The sequence below is a fragment of the Coloeus monedula genome (genome assembly GCF_965178545.1).
Source record: "Coloeus monedula genome assembly, chromosome: 10".
Lineage (NCBI taxonomy): Eukaryota > Metazoa > Chordata > Aves > Passeriformes > Corvidae > Coloeus > Coloeus monedula.
This window is the reverse complement of record NC_138790.1, coordinates 18,417,409-18,439,136: the sequence shown is the minus strand read 5'-3', so window position 1 is coordinate 18,439,136 and position 21,728 is coordinate 18,417,409. Positions and strand designations below refer to the sequence as shown.

The following is a 21,728-nucleotide window of genomic DNA, read 5'->3' as shown; positions in this document are numbered from 1 at the left end:
ATTTTTCCAAGAGAAGATATTCCACTTTCTTTTTTACTACCTCTATTTATAAAGAAGCTGTTACTTTATGCCTCATTTGGGCATTAATTTCTTAAGACCTCACAATTTTCTTTTTTCATATTACTAGAAAATTCTCTGTTCAACATTAAGAAATACTGCCTAAAAGAGAAACTGCTGTCAAAAGATTTTCTGTTCCTGCTACTGTCAGATGAGATTCAGTTTCTTTTTAGTGTTTATTTTAAACTGTGTTGTATAGAAGATCTATTGTATTTGTGGCCTCAAATAATGGAGGGACTTTCTGTAACTGAGTGTGGGTTTATTTATTTACTGTACACCTAAGGGGAGCTGATATACACAGAGGAGCAAAAAACTCTCCTTGACTTACAGCAAAGAAATCAGTTAGCAAAGTCTGTAGAAAAAAATTTAAATTAAATATGTCTAGAAATCAACTTGACCAGGATACAGAAGGTTAAAACACAAATACTATTGTCCACTAAGTTCTATTTTTAAGAAACACAAGTTTTATAAAGAGCACTGTAAAGCATCAAAACTCAGACTTAAAAGTCCTAAACTGGTAATGCCTTTTGGGGCTCATGAATTTTCATGGTACAGTCATTCAGCTTTGCAGCATTGTTTTTTTGATGTTGGGTTAAAACAAAGTAGATTTAAAGTATCCTCATCAAACTCCAGAAATATGCGCAAATATAAAAATATTACCCTTTGGAAGCAAAAGCTCTGTCAGACCTCCTACCTCTCTTTTGTCTGGCGCTGGGACTGGAATTCCTGTTTTTGTTGTTAGATGCTTCCACATTTGATGTCTCAGATTTGTTTTCATATATACTTGATGACTTCCTGCTATACCTTGGGACAAAAGAAATACAAAAATAGTAACATTCCTGGTTAACATCTGATAAAGCACTGAGTACTAAGCATCTTTTTTTACCCTCAGACATGGAAGCCTAAGGAACAAAGTGCTGGTTTTAAAATGCTGTGTGCTATAGAAGCCTGCATCTGTGCAGGCATGTATGGTGGAAAAAAGTCATCCTGCCTCCTCTCCACACCACACAGTGAGTTCATCAGAGTTGAGAAGGAAAAACTGAAGAAACAAAATGGTTGTCTGGTTGTTCTTTTTACAAGTGCAGCAGATTTGAAAGGTTGGAGTGGGAAACCAGGTAAGAAAATAAAACCCCAATTTTCCATCTTTTGCAGCATAAATACATTTGTCTCCAGGAGAGAAATGGATACTGGATGGTCACGTAGAGGTCATACCATGCATAGGGCAACATATGAGTTCTGTTGACTTCCCCAACTTCTGTTTCTTCTGCTCTTTGGAAACATGAATCCCAGTGGGATATCCCTGTCTGCAGCTGAGTCACAAATGGGAGGATCCACCTCCACAGGTCTGCCCTGGTACTGGCCTTGGGTCTGTAATGGGAAGGATGGCCCTGCCCCAGGTTTGTAGGACATTCAAGCTGCAAGGTTTGAATGAGGTTCTCATCCTCATTGTTTTGCAAATGTCTGGTGGTTTAATTTGGGTGTTTGACTGTTATCTTTGGCAGATTGCTCCACATAAATCATTGTATCTACACATTTGAAATACTCCTTGTCAAAGCGCTTGTTATTGACATGTATCAGCAATTCAACTGCTGCTGACAATTGACACAGGAACTGCTACACTTAACATTCACAGGGTTTGTTCTGCTGTAAGGCAAGGTCCAAGATATCATTATAAACATAAAAACATTTTAAATACTAGAGATCTGTAAATACCTTTTCTAAATAAAAGGCAGTCCAGGACTCATTGTTTTGCATTTGAACTTCTGACCTGTTTCTGGTGGAACCTTAGCAAGGTCTCTGTTACCTCCTGTACTAAATCAAAATGTGATTTCTCAGCCTAATGTCAGGTACAAAATTGGGCTCAAAATAAATATGGGAACAAATCCAAAGTGCACACACATTTCCTTATTCTTTTTCCTCTGTTCCTTCCCAGTTAGGCTGGGATAACTGTGAAACATGCAGCTGACAGAGTTAAAGATTTACAGCTGTGAGAAAGACACCAAGAAAACACACGAGCTTTTCTGAAACAGCATTTGCAGCCAAATTCCAAGAGTTTGTATTTATCCATGTTCACAGGATATTTTTACATGGATGTATGACTGCATCAGTCATTTCCAACAAAACAGATAGTTAAGCAGTTAGAACAATAGACTATTTGAGTTTTATATGTTTAAATAGATTAGAAAACAATACAAAGGGATCATTTCATTATCAATGAAATGCAGCAGCCATCCCTTGAGAGATACAGAAGCAATAGATGCCACAGGGCATCTCATTTTAGGGTTAAACAGTGAACTTTGCGGAAGAATTTGGAGAGAGAGAATTGAAATAGACTGAACAGGACTTAAGGACACTCCATAACTGCCTGTATTAAGGACACTGGCTCTAAGTGTCCCTTTTGCCAACACCTCAGCTCCAATCCCGAGTCAGGATCAGAGCTCATGGAACCTCATGGAATTGCAGTCCCAAGTGATGTGGTGGCATGCAAACAGTAAAAGGGATAGTCTTTGTCATGGACCAGATACAGCCTGGGGAGGGGAAAGCATGCTGCAAACAGATTTCCCCAGTGTCACAGCAGAGGTTTGACAATTCCCAACAAACAGTAGAGTCACTGTCACACATGGGCAACCCAGGAGGAGGTGTCTGTTGGGTAGGTGACATGTCAATGATTAATTAGCCTCCATCTGCTGGCAGAGCACTGATGATGCTGGCTGCTCTTTAGCAATGCTGTCTCCACTGCCCTCTCACAACTGGGGCTGCTTGTTCACGTCAGTCACAAGCACAGACTGTGCCACATGGTGGCTATTGCAGTCCAGCCTCTTCCTTCCCCTCCTTGCCTCCACCCAGCATCCCCAAACAGGCTGCAGAATGGGCTCCCCAGTCTGAGGAATTCTGGATCCACCATTTCACATCAACTACTGCAAAGCCAGCTTGGTGCTGCAGTTGCCCTGCCTTTGCTTCTCTTGGGGGGACATATTACAGATAATGGGACACCCTGAAGTTTGTGCCATTCATCACTGCCCAGAGCATTGTTCTTTCATGAAGACTCACTGTATTCTTCCTGTTCCTATAATAACCAGCATCTAGAGTAGGAGCATCTGACCTATCCTTTTCTGGCAGTTGGCCAGAGTGAAGACAGCACTTCATTTTTCCTTTGGTGTAATCCACTTAGGACAAATAGCTGATCACATGGCCTTTCTTCCTGGAGTTAATTTTTTCTGTTGACATATTTTGTCTATAATTTCTGCTCTGGAAAACCTCACTTTAAGAGCCTTTTAAGAAGGGCACATATCTGGATTCTTCTGAAACATTTTTGTGATTGCACTTCATATATTACTGGAATAATTTTCTCCTATCCCCAAGGCGGTTCTGCTGAAAGATTTCCACCCTTGAACCTTAAACGAAGCAATTTAACCAAGCCTAGAGAACATATGGTGCAGGATTAATAGCACTACATCTGTTTAATATCTCTTGCATTGAGTTGTACCACTCTCAAAGGCTGGCTGTTACCCGGGATCTCCTGTTTTGGTTGCTAAAATTTTACAGTGATATCCCATGCCAACTTACATTACACTTGCCCAGCAACTGGGTCATTACAAAATTTGCTGACAGCTCCTTTTAACATCCTGGAAATGTTCCAATACATTTTGTCTAAACTTGAGCTAATATTTGAAATGAATTCTGCATTGTGATATTAATTTTCTCTTGAGCAAACCTTTATCTATATTTATATATCTTTAAAGAATTTGAAGACAATTAAGTAAATTCATGCCCAGGAAGCTAAACACAAAAATTTAAGGAGAAAATTTAAGAATTTATGTGCTGCAAAAGCACAAAGGCAAGACGAAACATGGCCCTGATATGCCATGGCAGCTGTGGTTACCTGCTTGCATTGGAGGAATCCATTGGTGCATGATACACACTCTCAGTGATTCTTTGGTGCAGTTGACTTGCTTCTGTTAAAGACAAAGTAAAGAATAAATTGTTCCAGATTGTGTAAGTTGCTTCTGTGTTTATGTAGAAGGTGGGAGAGAGAAATAGGAGAGGAGAGATTTTGACTGCCAGTGCAATCAAAATGGAATGCTTGTACTTGAAGAGAAAGTCATATGAGGATCTTAATGAAACATTTTAGCTCACCAAACAACTCTTCTACTCATATTTTCACCGCAGAAGAGATTTCTTCCCATCCTACCTTCTCTTTCCTCTGTACCTCTTCCTAGCTAACTGCATGATATGGATCTAGAGAATGGACATAATGGCCTTTTTCCCAGAATACAAGTTTTGTGGCTCACAGCTTTTTCTGGATTTAGCAACACATGTCCATCTGTGCTTTTGCATACTCAGCCACATAGCAGAATATATCCCCATCTCTGCAGAAGGGTTTTGCTCAGCATCCTGGACAAACAGTAATCAGAAAATGTTATTCATATGCTGCTTGTTCACTCTTTTTGCAGGCCTGCAAGGTAGCAACAGACTTGCACTTTGTCCAGTAAATGCTGAGTGAAGAAAAATTATAAGAAAGTTGCTCATAGCCTGGATTTCAGGGCCAGGAGAGTCAGACACTGAGAAGTGAGGAAGCAATGGAAGGAGCTGCTTTCAAATTCACCCCTGGGCTATTTCACTCTGAAAGAAGATAAGCCTCCTATCAATGAAGAGAAGTGACAAGGAGACCAAGGCAGCACTGAAAGATTAAACTCAAGTCCTTTGTTGGTGGGGTAGAAATGCACGCACTGAGTAGGGAGTCGGAAGTAGCTCCATTCCTGGGTTTGGCAACTGATCCACAGCCTTACACAAATCCCTTAAGCTGCATCAGTAATTCCTTTGCCTGCAAGAGACAGCTACGTTCTTTGGGATTGATGGATCAAGGTGTTGCCCAAAGCCTTGTTAGCATTCCATGCTCACTGCAGTGTGTGACAGGGCTGGGTGCACACCGAGCGTTTGGACACGAGTGACCCATATGTTCAACTATTTATCACATACCTGTAGCCACCTTCTCTGCCCCTCACTCATTCATCTCAGCTGGTTCCTTCCAACATTCCAAACCCCTGTGCAACTCCTAACAACAGTTGTTAAAAGCAGCCAGTCAAACAAGTATATCCCTCTTCCTTCTCCCACTGCAATGCACAGTTGTAAAAATATCCAGTCTTGGATTAAGGACTCTTCTTTTGTGAGTCATTAGAAATAGAAACTTTAAAACCACAGGACAAAGCATGTGCTTCCTGACATCCATTTTTTAATGAGGGGTTTGATTCATGTGATCGTTTGGGAAAAGGCAGTGGGAAGAGTTACAGTATCATGAGAGATATAATTCATACCCTCTGACTGCTGTTCTGCTAGATTGAGAGCAAAGGGAAGCTTGAGTTTACTCACAGAGTAGGATGAAAGTCATCCTTGGAGGTTCTTGAGACCAGACTGAATAAAGTCTTGAGCAACCTTGTTTGAGCAATAACTGACTCTGCTCTGAGCAGGACCTTGGACTGTGATGTCCTGAGGTCCCTTGAAATCTGAAATATTCTAGAATTGTATGATCTTGGGACAAAACAACAAAGAACATCAAAATAAAAATGCTTTAAAAAACTTTCAGTGTTGATTCCTGTGTAGTTTTCTCTGGAAAATGCAAAGTAGCTCTAGCTAATAGGTCCTGTATGCTATAGAGATTTCACAAATGCTCATCTGGATGACATACAAGCTTCATTTCCTTTGCCTAGAAACACAAATGGAGGACTAGCACTCTATCCTATTAAATATGTACATTTTCTCCATTAGCAACTCTTCTGCGGTAGCCTGAGGAACACCAGCTTTTATACTTCAGAAGCAAATATTACAAACCATATCAGAAAGCCTCTAGATCTGGTCCTGAAACTACACTAACAGGAATCTTGAGGTCTTTCCTCAGCAGTTCCTGATGAACTGATCACAGTAAAATTCAGAATAAAAAGGGAAAAGGATAAAGACAAGATCAGTAACAAAAGACCAGAGTAGTAAACATTGTAAATAAGTGTATTGTTATGGGTTGGATTCAAGTGCTACGGCTGATGTTCATAATTGTTTCCTTCTACCTAAGGAGGCTGTAAGAACACATTGTCTTTGTGAAACAGACAGTTAAAATAGAGGTGAGCTCTAAAGTTAAAGCACAGACACAGGTTTCCACTTTGGACAAAGTCTGCTTAGGAATTTGAAGGATGTGGGTGGAGACCTTGCTTTAAAGGGAGATGAGTGTATGAGAGAAACAGAAAGACAGACCAAGGTGAGAAGCAATGCCAAGATCCAGGAAAAGTCTGTATTGGACACAGCTGTGGGGCTTTTTGTCCTAAGAGAATAAATAGAATATCATCTATGACAGCTATCATCACTATGTTCCTTTACTGTCTGAAATAACCTGACTGAATTTTGTCTGTTGGGGATTCAATATCTTATATAAAAAGGGTGTCATTATCTTAGCTAATTATGAAGCTTCAGTCATTCACGGTGTTGAACAAGTCACAAACCACCTTCATAGTGACATAAGAGAGGGAAAGGCCATTGACCATGTTTTACAGGAGGTCACTAAGATGGAAAGATGGGACAGCTTACATTTAGAATAGAAGGTGGGTGACTAGACTTAAAACAAAACAAAACCCCTCAAACCCCCCACAAAAACACTAGGACAGGGGAGCAGTTCCTGTGTCCAGTCACAGATGTTGAAGGAGACCTTTTGGTCCAGGTCTTGTGAGCAGGCCCAGAGTGCAGACTGGGACCTCATCTCCTCATATACTGATGTAAATGGATACTTCTAGAATTGTGGTTTGAGGGAGAAAACAGAGGAAAACCATGTTCCTTGGACTAACTGTGAATGGAATAGTTATCCATGTCATTTATGAAATTGCAAGAAGTTTTCTTTGATCAGGACATGACTTTAAATCCCAGCAGTGCTGCAACTGCCCAGCTGGTCCTTGCTGGCTTCACTGGTGGTACTGGCTGGCACTGTAACCTGTCCCAGCCCCATGTTGCCACACACAGCTCCAGAAGGAAGCACACATTCCCAGCTGCTGCTCTGTGAGCCCTACCTCTGCATGCTTCCAGCTGTCCTGTCAGGACTTTGCGAATCTCTGAAATCCAGGTGTTTTTCAGCTCAACAGAAGATGCCTGAGAACAAAAGAGGACAAGGCAAAGCAGATCCAGTTAAAACATGCTGCCAATCACTGGGCTGCCCTGACTTACACTGGCTCTCAGTTTTGCCAAGGACTGGAACACTGTGGTCATCTTCAAGCAAAGCAGAGGACGCTCCTCCAGATGGAAAAGTTACCATGACTCTAAGGTCCCGTCCTTGCATTTCTGTCCAGAATTCCAAGAAATTTCCCATTACTTTATTTCTTCTTTTAGCCAAAATCATGACCATATTCACAATAAATTGGCTGTTTCAGTGCCTACACAACAATGAAGCTTTCAATGGGTATTGTTTCTGGAGTGTACAGGACAGTGAACATTCTTTAAGAACAATTCAATTGAAAGGAAGTAGAGCCCTTGGAAACAAAAAGGATTGTCATTACCTGAATGATATAGACTTCTTCTCTGCCGTTATACCAGATCTCAAACTTCTTGTTATCCCCTTTTACATTTTCTGTAATGCCCACAGTGCTCATCTGTTTCAAAACAGAAAAGAAGGAGCTGGAATCTAGAAAATATCAATAGTCTTTAAACTTGATTCTCTGAGAAGCAGTTTTAAAAGGCTGCGTTCACTTCTGACACCTTAGGGAGTCATTAAATGTGAAATTCAGAGCATGTTATTTCTCAATATCTAATTTGTCATTCATCTTTTTGATTGCTAAAGGGAAAAAGAATGTTTAAATTAACCCAAGCTAATGTCTGATCATGAATTCATCCTCTTTTTTTTTTTATTGCTTGATCTGTGGATCAGTTTTCAACCCCATCCTGGCCTTTGTTCACCTTGACAAATTTTCAGTTTTAGGAAGACTGTTTTTTCACTTGCCATCATTGATCTGTTGAGGTGGAAGAGAAAGAGGGTTGGAATAGGGCTTTGTGAGATTTAATGACCAATCTGCAAATCCAGACAACACAAAAAAATCTGAAGAAAATAATTCTAGATGTTTTAAATGAAAAATTCTTAATCACAATTTTGAAGTTCAGCTGCTACTAACCAGCTTCTAATCTTCTTTCTGTATTTGTTCATGCCTCTTGTTCTCATTCACCTCAGCAATAATTTTAAGATTTAGACAGTGTTATGCCACCATTCCTTCTATCTCTACATAAAGAAACTTGAAATGTTGATATGAATTGGTCCAAGCCTTGAACCAGGTTCTGTTACAGTTCCTGTCTGGGTACTCTGTAATAAGTTTGGAACATTACACTTGATGATCCATGTGAGCAGGCTAAAGCCACAAGTGTCACACCAATGTGCTTAGAGGGAAAACATGGCCTACTTGTGGTTCCCACCTTAAAATGTCCTGGCTCATACCTGGAAATTTTGCTCTTGCAAGTAAAAGGGTACTTCTACTGCACTGATTCATCTGTAGCTATGACTGTCACAGAATGTGTTTGCTCAACAGTGTCAACACTAAAACTTGCAATAGAATTGCACTTGGAGGATACCCATAGGCAGAACAATGAGAGATGCAGGTCCATTCAGTCTGGCTTCTCTTTATGGGATGCTGGGCAAGAACACACAAGGTGCCCCTTTGTACCAAGCTGCAAAGAACAAGGTTCACTTCTGAGCTGCAGGACATATGGCTTGGTCTGTCTCCAACCCAAAACTAAATGGGAGCTGTCATTTATTCAGGGGTGCAAGACAGCTCCAGATATGTGCACCTTATTCAAATCTGCTCATGGAAACATCCTCATCTCGTGAGAACACGAGATTTATTTCCCTCCCCCACCATTACTGCATTTATTACCTTTAATGAATTTTTAAAGCTGTATGAAGCTGTCTTCTCATGACCATCAGTGTTCTCCTCCCGTTTCTTGCAGAAAAGGAGCATCTTTGTATAGAGGAAGAGGTGTCTCTGCATTGGTTTGAATCTAGCCAAATCCTTCACCTTGTTGTGCCCCTTCTTGTGGTCAGTCCATACATTGAAGGAACCCTGCATCAACAGCTTGCCAAGCTCACTGACGTCCCCCTAGCAGGCAAGAAAAAGAGAGAGCATACATCACATTCAAACTAGGGTAGTCCCAGGCACAGTTCATTCCTCTGGTGATACCTAAGATTCCAGGCAGAGGCATCCCTTGTGTTGGAGAGTGCACATGTCCCCTTGCTAAACCTGTGTGGTTTCCTCCTACAACCATCAATTCACTGATTTCCATGTCCATAATTCCCAGTTTGTCTCCCCACTCACAGCTAGCATCTAAGATATGTCTCAGGATCTCTTTGGATGTGACACAGGCTGGCCCCTCTGGTGACCTCAGAGGAAGCTTCCTTCTGACAACCCAGGTTTCAAGGCTCCTGACTCCCAAGGCAGTAGGAAGGCCCAGTGCAATCCAGTACCCAAACAAAGGCTTTGCCTCTGGAAGATCTAGTTTCAGTTTCCACTCTGGTACAAGCTTCCTCCATCCCTGGGCAAAACCTTGAAAGATCTTAGATGCCTGAAGTCACAGATCAGTGCCTAGAGGTATGTAGGTATGTAATTCCCTCCCATTTCAAAATAGTCTTTACAAGCTTTGTCAATAGTTTCTTGGCTCACCATCGGCAAACTATGCACTGCTGCACAGCCCTGGGCAAAGAGGGAGTGAATGCACCACAGAGCCATGAAAGTACCCCAGGGAGAGTGAAATTAGGCAGGAACCAGACCTTTCTAAGTTAAAGCTCTTGTCTGAAGACCACTGATGGGTAAATACTTCACCTGATATAAATATTTAGCTCAGATGCCACCAGAACTGTTCTGTGTTTAGAGTGGAGCAATATGTGGATATAGGACATGGCAACATCTATATGATAATGGGATTCAACAAATAATGATAATCATAATTATCTTAACAGCATATTTTCCTAGGAGTACTTTGTATAATAAGTTGAGGGAATAAGCCCAGTGCATTATTAAAGTACTTATTTTCAACATTTGCATGCTCTGTTGATTATAAGGTGAAGATGTTGGCTCCAAGTGGGAATGTCTAATTTCTTATACTAAGAATTGCAACCTGTTCTCCCTCTCACTCCCCCCCCTCCTCTACCCTACATTCAACTGCAAAACCAGAGCTTTATTACTTTTCCACTCTATATCCGGATATTATTAGACTCTCCAAACCATTCAGAAAACCTCAGCAATTTAGATAAGTCTGTCATCTCTAATATGTAGAGTTGGATCTTTGTGCATACAGGACTGTGGGTGTTTGCATTTATATGTGCATGTAGCTATGAACTGCAAGCACGTGAAAAGCACACTGATATGCAAAGCTAAATTTAAAAAAAAACCCCCATATTTTCTACATAATTCTGACAATGGAGAGAGAGGCTCCTGTCACTCCAGGCACTGTTAAATATTGAGATCCAGAAGCTCAGTTCAACTCTTGGGATAGGTCTGTCTCGCCAACCTTGAATCTGGGATTGGGATAATAGTGAGTGAAGTGGGAGGCTGCCACTGCAGAGAGAAAAAGAGACAGGGATGGCAGTCTGCAGCAATCCCACAGGAGACTTTGAATATCAGCCCACAAACACTGGACTCTCTTCAGTGTAGGCAGCAAACAGGAGGACACTGTTTCTGGTAATTTCTGCTAGTGGACAGCAATCTTTTATCCTAAAGGAAGTTTATTTAAAGTGAAGGACTTGATCACTCTCTCAAATATAATCATTGTCTGTTATAACAATACACAGTATCCCATGTTTATGGAAGATGAGAGATCCATATGATAATTTATAAGAATCTTTCATCATAACTCATGGACAAACTACTCAGGCCAGGTTGTGTACAAATGTTAGGATGATAGTAGGAAGCACATCTAAAACTTCTGCTCTCCACATTTTACATTTTATCCTGCTTTTTTTTGTGGTTTTATCTAAAAAAAAAAAAAAAACAAAAAAAAAAAAACAACAAAAAAAAAAAACCACCAAACCAACCCCAGACTTACATATTAGCAATTTCTTACACAAGAGTTCAGCTCCTCAAGTCCAAAAAACAGAATATCCTCTGCAATTAGGAGCATTCATCAGCTATCACAAAACCTGCTTTCCTACTGGCATAATATCCCTCTCTGAAAGGTTTTCCAGGCAAGTATTTCTATTATGGCTGTGTGGGGAAGACTCCACAAGGTGGGGTGTGGTTTCATCAGCTATGGGAGGTGTTCACTTGCCACCACAACTGAGCACCTGGGACAGGTGGAACAGGGAGAAGAAATTGTTGGGTGATTCACACTTTCACCCTATTCAATAATCATGTAACAAACCATCTCGAGAATGCTGTCAGCATTGGGCTAAACAGTGGCCTTGTCCCACTGTGCCATGCTTTCCAGTTCAGCTAAGAAAGCAAAGGCCAAAGTCTAGTCCTTGGAGCTACTATCTGGCATTCATGAAAGGCTGGAAAATTCAAAAGTAAAATTTGAAAAGGTACAGGAATGTTCTGTTGAATTCCTGAGTACAAAACTACTCACACTCTAAAGCAAGGAATAGACAAAAGGATGACCTCAACATTTATATGGACAGGAATCTGGATAAATCCCCTCTGCTGAGGATAATACTTCACCTTTCTTGGAGAAACTCTTCTTCCCATCCCTTTACAGAACTCTTTCCAAAACAAATTTTAGGCTAAATTGCTGTAACTACATACATTTAAACTGAGAAACACAGGAGGAAAGCTACCTTTCTCTTTGGGAACGAGTAAGAAACAGTGGAAACTGGAGAGGTGAAAGGTGTGCTGCATCCATGAGCTTCCCGTGCCCATGTTGACTGGTTTAATTCTGCAATAATAATATGCAGGCTCTAAAGAGTTCTTCTAAAATGAATCTCTGAGGCCCTCAGATCTAGCCATGACCACGACGGATAAAGTATATGCTGCTTTATTTAAATTTGTCATGTTTGGGAGATCTAAGATTACATTTATGACCTGTGGTGTTTCTCTGATCCACAATCACCACACCTATTCAGTGTTTGCCAGTGCAATGAGATGGCCACTGCTTCACCTTCTACTCAGTACAGCTACTGCAGGAAGAACTCACTTTCTCATCCCAAATGTAATGCACAGTCCACAGGAGCATCTCCAGCTGTGTGCAGCAGTGGATCTCTGACAAGCAGTTAAATGAGCAAGCAGTGAAATTTATTTATAAAATCATGTTGGCAGCAGGCATGGGTTCCTCAGCTACCAGATGCACGTGCACAAAAGAGAACTACAGAAATCAAAACTCCTGAGGTCACTCCCATCCTGAAAACCAGGATAACTCTTCCCACCCAGACATTGGCTGTATAGACCCCAGCACCTTCTCAGGAAGTCAGATTCCGCACAAAATAGTTTTTCTGGGTTAAAGCCTGTTACTCTGATGTAACAATTCTTTGAAGAATTCTCAGTATATTGTTTCTTTCTTGATATTTTCACCCTGCAGCTATTTCAAAATCAGCAACCACATGATTCTCAGGCCTCATTTTGCCAGGCCTGTTTCTCCTTTTCATGTCAATTACTTCCACTTTGCACATAAGGGCTCATTTCACATAGTTCTTGAAAGTCATATGGCTTCAATGGAGCTTCTGCAGAGATATATATTTGTGCCCTTTGATTTGTACCGTGGTTGCTATTTCACTGTTCAGATAACAAGTTTGCCAGTTACTGGCATGGATTCCATTACCCACTTCAAATGGAAGCCAAATTTTCCTCCCTAAGTGCAAAAGATTTGAAAACACTTGAGTTGCACTGCAGTCACAGAGTTTAGGCAAATTTCTTAAGTTAGTTCTGCCACACTTGCACCTCTCACCTACAAATGAGTTTTGGGTGCAGTTACTCAAAAGGCCTGCATTTGCCCCGCTATGTCCCCGAATTCACACCCCACCTCCACATGACAGGTGTGCTGAGATGTATTTTTGGTCATCACAACACACCACTGAGTGGCATCCTTCAGGAATGTGGCACAGGCTCCTGCAAAGCACAGTACCAGCCACGGGCACAGCATGATCAGTGATGACAGGAATATGGGATGGCTCAAGACAAGAGTAGGAGCAGCACCAGCAATTACCTCATATCCTGTGATTGCTATCTGGTGCATGGAATCATTTACTGACTTGATGATATCAAGCATGGTGGCCAGGGCTTCTTCCAATTCAGCAGTACCTTCTGAATTCTTGCTGCACTTCAGCATTTCCTGATTAAAAAAAGATATGGGAGCTACTTGAGAACTTCTTATACCAGAAGACACCGTAAAATGATCCTCCCTGGAATTTGGGCTGCATAGACAAAGTAGCAGAACTACACAAAAACAAAAGAGGAACAAAAAACCCCAAACAAAACCAAACACGACATTCACCAGGGTGGTCATTGAGGACACGCATTTTGATCTTTTGAACATTTTCAAGTTTTAAGGGTTCATTTAAGATGAGACAGGACCATTCTGACACATTTACAATGAACTCCTTGCATGTCATAGAATTACACCGAGCAGCTTTTTTCTTTACATCTGCTAGAAAATAAATTCAATATAACCATTTCAGGTGTTAGAGAATTCCCCATTTTCCTTTGCAATTAGTTCCACAAGGTACTTACTACCACTGTTAAAAACATGAATTAATTTCTAGCCTAAATTTGGCAGGTTTGACAGTCCATATTTTGAGTTTGGAAATATTTTAGTCCAAAAACGGAGGCACTTGTGTTCCTGTAAAATAGGGCTGCAAAAAGGTAGCTCCCGCAAACCCCAAGCAGCAGCAGTCTCTCCTCAAGTGCTTGGGTAACCAAGGACTAGAAGGTAAAAGCAGGATGCACTCCTATAGTACCTGCTGCACATTTTCTAGGATGAGGATGTATCTCTGTACAGTGGGCACGCTGCTTTTATCAGCATGAGCATATTAGCTAAACTACTGAAACCAGAGGCTTGCAGTAATTGTGACCCAAAATTCAAATCCAGTCTGCCCACCATTCAAGGCACACAGCTTCTTAAGCACTTGTTTGTTACCAATTTTTCACTGGTTTCCATTTTTCTACACTTTTAAATGCCCCTGCAGCCAGGGAAGGAGTGCACCATCTTCACAGGTCTCATAAACCCCGACAAACTAAATGCCAGTGCCAATGTGTTATTGCTAAGTATGAAACTGGTCTGACCAGCTTCAAACCCCAATGGCTGAGACCTGTTCTGCTTGAAAATTTTACTCCTTGATCTAATCTTGGGTTTATTTACAGTCATATTTCAAATTAAAAGTAAAATCTGGTTTACTCTTGCTTTCCTGGAGACAATGGCATTTTTTCCCCTCTCACAGAACAGTTTCAAGAAATAGAGTTCGGATTTATTTCTGGACTATGCTGATGTAAATCTACTGCAATCAGCGAAGCTGCATCCTTGTCAATATCCCTGTTCAATATTTGGATTCTATAGTTTTATATGAAATCAACAAGCAGTTCACAGAAATACTGTACAAGAATGGCCAACCAGGTCCTCCCATGGCTCATACTGGCACAATTAGAGCAGTACCATGGTAGTTATTAGCAAGTTAAATGGCAGCCTAAAATCTTCATTGCAAATTTCATGACAGTACACAACCCAGAGGCTTGAGAACAGCATGTAATTCACCTTCACGACCTTCCCACAGGAAAAGTCAGTGAGTATTGTTTTTGAGAACCAAGGAAATGGAGACAGAAATTTAAGCCACCACCTTAAAAAGAAAAAAAAAAAAAAAAAAAAAAAAGGGAAAAAAAGGTCATTGTTTTGAGTGTATATATTTCCTATTGCCCAATTCAGACCAGAATTTCAAGCATGGACCACTCATGGTTCCAGCCAAATCAAGAGGGAAGTTCACATATTCACCCTGTGGAAAAGTTACAGAAAAAGAAGCAGCAAAAGGGAGTGGCTCCCTCTGAAAGGTTTGAGTCACAACCATGGGAAAATATCAGTTCAGAGAGCTGAAAGTTTTTTAAACAGGGACAGATGTTAGAGACAGGATTTAAGGCATCAGTTCCTGTTTTCAAATTGTAACACTATATACTGATCCAATAAAGCCAAGCTCAATTTCTGTTTAAAGATAAATAAAACAATAAGTAAGACAATAAAATACTTACGATGTAAAATACCTTACTTTATATGGAGAGCTATGCATATAATAGTATGCCATTACTTAGTATATAAGTACTGCTAATTAATAGCAATTCCCAATCTAAAAGACAAGTCCCTGTACAAGACTGTTCCCTACCATTTTACAACTAGAAAAATGCAGACTATTTGCTGAAGAACTGAGCAAGGATTTATTTCCAGGTAGTCCTGGCTGATATGCAACTCTGGAAGTAAAACAAGCTGTACATTGGAATTCTTTGCACTGTCATGGAGAGCTTACCTTTAGCAGCAGCTGGTACTTGGTGATTCTCTGAACTGGCTTTAAGAGATAAGCATCAAGTGAGAGCTTATGATCCAATTTACGCTGACATTCCTGTAGGAGACAACACGGAAGAAAAATACAATTGTTTCCTGAAACACAGGCAAGACACCAAGGTCATTATCATTTGACAATCTGAAGATTATATGTCTGTGAATTAATTGAGAGAGAAATTTGTTCCATCTGCATAGGAATTTCCAGGTTACTTATGCCACAGTGAAAATATATCTAAACAAGAGCTAATGTTTAGGTTCAACTTGGTGTCGAAATCTGGCATTCCCTGCTGATGAGATTACAATCAGCTGGGGTTTGCAAAGAATCCAGCACTTGTTTTGTGTGGGTATAGCCTGCAGAGCCAGGCTCTGGTCCAGGAAATCTACTTACTGCTCTACCTACCCAGGCTCCTGTAGAGAACACCTTGACACTCACTGGGCACCTGCCATCAGTATAAGAAGCATGCAGAAAAGCCTGGGTATTACTCTAGGGTTTCTAAAGAATAAAGGAGATACAGAAGGAAAACAAGCTTTGAGGGTCTTGCACTGCTAGTCTGCAGTGAAATTTCACCTGAAAAAAGATGCTGTCTCCACACTGTCTCCAGAGAGCTTCAGACCTTGGTTTGTTCTGACAGTACTTTTCATATATTTGGAGGTCCTCCTTCTGCAAGACAAAAAATGAGTTTAGATAAGGAAAGGGAAAATAATCCAGAGAGCATCCTTCTTGAATCACACTTTTTCTTACTTTCCATCCTAAGACATGAAGTAATTATAACATGGGAATAACTCTGTATGTAAAAGCATACTGAAACCACCTAATTGCTTTTTACTTCTGATTACATTAAATACACGTGAAAGTGAGATTCCCCCCCCCCCCCCCCCCACTTTTCACACTGAAAGACATAATCTAATTTCAAAACTAGTGTCTTTTTCAGGGAGGTGAATTGATGGTTTAAAAAAAAAAAAAAGAAACTTTAGAAATGTAAATTTTTTTAACAATACTGGCACAGACTGTAATTGTTAATGAAGTGGCTACAGTTTACCTGTTCAACACACTTTGAAAATAGTGCTGGCTCTCTATAAATAGCACAAGGATGAATTAAAAAGGAGGAAGTTTGTCTTGTTGATGTCCCAGGCCAGGCAGAGGAATGTACTTAAACCCTGTCCTATCCAAATTACAAGTGAGTGGATTCACTTTACCTCTACTTAGCTTTGACTACACTCCAAGTGCTCTCACTGAAGTCCACGGCAAAAATCTCACTGACTTGAGTGAAAACAGAGACAATCTCTACAAAAGCCCAGAGAGGGGTGTTTTGAGCTCCCTGGGCTGTGTGGGTGGATGCAGAGATGCGTGTTCCTCTGCCAGGTCCTGGGCTTGCTCACTGTGCACGCACGGGGCAGTGCCATGAGGCTCCCGAGCAGGGCGGGCTGTGCCCAAGCAGCCGGGAGCTTCCCACCTTCAACTGCATCTACCCGGGGGGATGTGACCTCAGCAAAGAAAACACCAAAAATAAATCTCAGCAGTTACTGGATCTTGCCTTCGTGCTCTCAACCCACCACAGTTCCTATACACTCCTGCTGCAGGAAAAGCACTTCCTTTCGTACAGTCACCAGAAGAAATCAGTGTTGCTGCTCTCTTCCTCCACAGATCCATCCTAACATCACCCTGATGAATCAGCTGTGAAATAAGAGCTGTGATACCACACTGTGTTAAGGATTATGCAGTACAAACACCTCTGCTGTTGCAACTCAATAGAGTGTTAATGGTGCTATTTCAGAATAGGTGCAGAGGTTTCTTCACAAATGAAGAATTGCTTGTACATGTTGCCTTGGAGGAAAGTCAGCAGGGGGTAAACCCCACAAACTAAAAATAGCAACAAAGCATAACCAAGGATTACCATCTCTTGCTGGCCCACAGAAACCTAACTAGTTGGACTGGGTAAGAAGAACAGAGACAGCAACAGACAAGAGCACTATTAGGAATAAGAGAAAAGGACCAATTAAAACTTAAAGAAAAGTACAATAACCAACAATTTACCAGTAATTTGCCATAGTGGAACCACACTATGCCAATGCAATCTACTGCTGCCTAAATCAGTGACACCTGCTCAGGCAGATCCTTAAGTCTTTAATTAGAGCTTTAAGCTTTGCAATAGTGTTAGGAATAGAAAATTCCTGATGAAGTTATTAGGCTCAGACTCTAAAATGCCAAGAAATAATTGATTGTCTAATTATTCAAATCCCAGTCTTAAATATTCCACACATCTCTATTTTCACATGCAAAGGTTCTGACTTCTTGCTGGTACTTTTACACCATGCTCCTCTCCTGTAACGCTTTTCCTTTCCACACTGATTCGGACCCCAAGGGCTCTGTAAGCTCCAATGCACGTGGCATATATGCACAGTTCCAATTATCTTTTCGACTGCTAATTTACAAATAATTTTGGCATCAGACTAGAATTTAGCCCTTTGAATCCAACTCACAGGTTTCTGGTCAGCTGCTACTGTCCTTTCACAGGTAGATTCTTTTTCTAAATGCTTCTTTCTTCCTGAATGACCAAATGCTCCAACTGCTGGTTCTCATTAAACTACTCCCTTTTTTAAGATTAGGACCATGAATAAGTAAACAGTGGTAAGCCACACTGAATCACTCCTACCAGACACATCACCTGGCACATTTTGGTAAGCAGTCTGACACACCTTTGGTTTCATGCTGAGCATTCTTGCCTTGGTTTGGTAAGCTTTCCTTCTTCACAGCCCAGAGTGTCTCTCCTGTTGCTGATAGAGCACCAGAAGACCTGTTCTGCAAGGTATTCAATGCACATCCCTCCTGTCTTTGAAAGCTGTGTAGTCCTTGACCACACAGAGCTCTAAGTAAGGTCAAGTATCTTGGTGATGGCAAAATAGCTGCCATGTGGGTAAAGTTGAGCTGACTGATTTGTAATTTAGTTCATATGAAGTTCGTGACCTAAATGAGGTCAGGAAAAGTGGGAGGGAGAAAAAGAAAGGCATTTCTGACTCATCTTTTACCAGATTCTGCTGTCCAGGAGACAAGCCAGAGAGAAGCTAGAGAGGCTTCACAGACTGTTTCTCCCATCACCTGAGATGAAGGGTTCACATTCATGGTGACAGCTGATCAGATGGCATTGGTGGAGGTGGGACAGTGTGCAGGGACATGGTAGAGGAATGCCTAGCAGGGGGTGGAGTGACTCTGGCACCGGAATGTCTCACTGCAGCTCTCAGGATACTTTCAAGCAGCTCTGTAATCAGGGCTGAAAAGGGTCAGTGTGATCAGACAGGGTAAAACTCTTCGAAGTATGAATAAAAAGAACCTGGCCCACCCTGATGTTGTGGTAGGATGGTCACACCCATACAAAGAAGGAGAACCTGCAACAATGTGAATTTCCTCCCCGAACTCAGCATCACTTGGAACAGCAGCTGCTTCTGTTTCCCCCTGTCATAGCAAGCACGGCGGTAACTCATGGGGCAGCCAGAAGCCACTGCTCAGCAGGAAGCCATAAAAAGCTGCCAAATCATGGGGAACACAAACACACAACCAGACTTTTGTTTGTGCCTCCTAAAGGCAGTCCAACAGAAACAACACATTTCTGGACTTTATGTGGCTTCTGCTAAAAACAGAACATAAGGGCAAGTTCTCGAATCAAAGGTGCTACTGTGTGAGCACAGACAGCTCAAGAGAGAAGCTTGTGCTTTCTTAGTGTGAAATTTGAAATAGGGAGAAAGCAAATGCGTGATTTAATCTCTTATTTGATAAATTTAGTGTGGTTTGACCAGGCCACAGAAACTGATGAGCGAAGGTGAGAGAGAGACGGGTTTTCTTTCACTTCATACCTGAACCCCAGCATTAGTGCTGTTTTCATATCAGTAGAATAGTGAGGAGAATTGGCCTCAACAGCTGTTTTTACAGAGAGACATAAGCTACAATATTTAAACATGGAATTTCAACCTTCTGCAGAATCACAGGAACAGTTATATACCAAGAATTTTTATTTAGCTGCATTCTTTAGGGATATATGCAACACATGGACTATTTTACATTTCTTGGGTTTCAAAGGTCTGCATTCTTCAAAGACTGCTTATCCTCTTTTGCATAATGATTTCACCACAATATTTTCCTGCCCAACATCTGAATCTTAGGATAACAACATATGCCTTGGTAGTGTCATTTACTCAAGCTCTAAATGCTTCGTTGTTACACAGAAAATAAACCAATGGACATATAATCACATTTACACTTGTATGATTCTCTCCAGCCTGACCTGTTTGCAGATGGGGAGCATACCCTTTGCGAATATCACATGCTCACAATTCCCATTAAATCTTAGTAATGCAGCAGTGCTCAGCACCTCTGACTGCTTCCTCCAAATCTGTCTGTTCTTAATGTGTACCCTGGAAAAGCAGCAAATGCTACCTGTAGTATACAGTAGAAGCAGGAGGTACCTTTGACTACAGTGGACAGATTTTCCCATTTCTCATGCCACTTCCCTTTCCTGCACAAAACACAGAGCTTTATTCACACAGTTTTGTCAGACTCTGAAAGCGGTAGCTAACCACCAAAACAGATTTTTTCTCATTAGTAGGGCCCCTGAAGGAGTGCTGTATAAACAAGCACCTTTGGTTGTGTTGCAGGGAAGAACTAATGGTCAGGCTGACTGGGGGTGGAGGTGGAGGAGAGACATCACTGGGAGCCCTCAGAGAGAGCTGCAGCACTTGGGCACTGAGACTCACTCCACAGCAGAGGGGAGAATCCCACTTGTTGAATTACATGAAGAAGTAAAGGGAATCAACCTCACAGAGTCTTACAGAGCTGGTGGGGTCCATGCAAGGACAGCAGCAGACTCTGCTGAGCCAGTTCTAGGGGCCTGAAGGGTGCAGAGAAGAAAGAGATAAGATAAAGGAGGAACAGGATGTATTGTCTGCACTCAGAGCAACCTGCTGCAACACCAATACCGTTCTCTGCTTATTTACTGCAGGCTGGTGGCTGGGTTACATCAGACTCCTGCTATAGATGTGTCTGATATGAAAAGCATGTTAAACAATTGGATCACTGTTATTTGCTGTTTTTTCTTTTAAATGGGGCTTAAAATATTTGTAAAACACTGCTAACAGAGCTCTTCCTGTCAGTAAACCAGGTAAAGGGTCAGCTATCAGAATACATGCTTGGTAACTATGGCTTAATTTGGAAATATTTGCTTAGAGGAGTTTCTCTCATTCACAGAAGCAAACAGAGTGAAAAGATAGGAATAAATCTGTAAGTACGGTAGGATAAGACCATAGATATTCATTCAAACCTGCAAAAGGATATACTTACTCTTTTCAAAAAGCATCGGGCAAGAAGCTCAGGGTTTTCAATGCAATTTTCTATTTCCTTGAGGAAAATCCTGAGAGGGGAAAAAAGAGCAAAGAGTAATGTAAAATCCCACTCACACTGTGTTCCAGCTTCTGTGTAAATCCAACCTAAAGTCTTCATTTTTGCAGGATGAAGATTCAGTGGTGAAGGTAACAATTCTGACACACCGAGAAATATATATTTTATAAAAATGGGATGTGGCTCACAGCTGAACCACTGAATCACCATTATTATGACATTTTCTCTGCTCACAAGCATCTGCTACATCTGATTCCTCTGGCTGTTGAAATTTGTTTCCAATATGTAGCTCAAATACCTGCTTTCCATTTGGGAACAAGGATTTTTCAGAACAGCTAGAAAAGACAGGAACGGTCTGTCAGATGTAGTTGCTCAATCAGCAAGCCAGGAAAATATGGGATGTTGTCCAAAGGCTTCTGCAGTGCCAGTCAATGCACTAAGCCTTTAGGAAAGAAAGACTGGCCTTCCAAAGGGAGAGGAATATCTTTCTCCGAATGGAAGACACAATCTTTCAAAATAATATATAAATTGAAACATAATTTTTCTACTATGTATTAACTACTCTGGAATAATATTAAGACTTGCAAAAGAGACTTCTAAAATTTATTTTGTTCAACTGTTTGTTACATCTTACAGGCAATTATTATTCAAAAGAATTCCTGAATTCCCACTTTGGCTACAGCCAGTTTTGCTTGAGCAGGGCTAGGAAAAGCAGGAAATTTACAGAAGATGCCCTAAGCCTTGTGTTTTGAAAGCTGACTGAGAAAAGGTTAATCTTGTTCATAACTGGTATTCTGTAGTTATGGGC

At 41.1% G+C, this 21,728-nt stretch overlaps 1 protein-coding gene across 1 annotated transcript in view; it reads right to left on the bottom strand.

Moving 5' to 3' along the window:
- MCF2L2 (MCF.2 cell line derived transforming sequence-like 2) overlaps positions 1-21,728 on the bottom strand; it is a gene marked incomplete at both ends in the record, with an annotated part of 135,089 nt that overhangs the window by 15,542 nt on the left and 97,819 nt on the right. Inside the window, 9 exons of the mRNA XM_082288249.1 lie at positions 752-861; positions 3,941-4,013; positions 7,104-7,182; positions 7,587-7,679; positions 8,949-9,170; positions 13,201-13,326; positions 15,500-15,592; positions 16,103-16,195; positions 20,864-20,933. Coding sequence (XP_082144375.1) covers positions 752-861; positions 3,941-4,013; positions 7,104-7,182; positions 7,587-7,679; positions 8,949-9,170; positions 13,201-13,326; positions 15,500-15,592; positions 16,103-16,195; positions 20,864-20,933 — 959 coding nt within the window. The remainder of the gene's footprint in view (positions 1-751; positions 862-3,940; positions 4,014-7,103; positions 7,183-7,586; positions 7,680-8,948; positions 9,171-13,200; positions 13,327-15,499; positions 15,593-16,102; positions 16,196-20,863; positions 20,934-21,728) is intronic.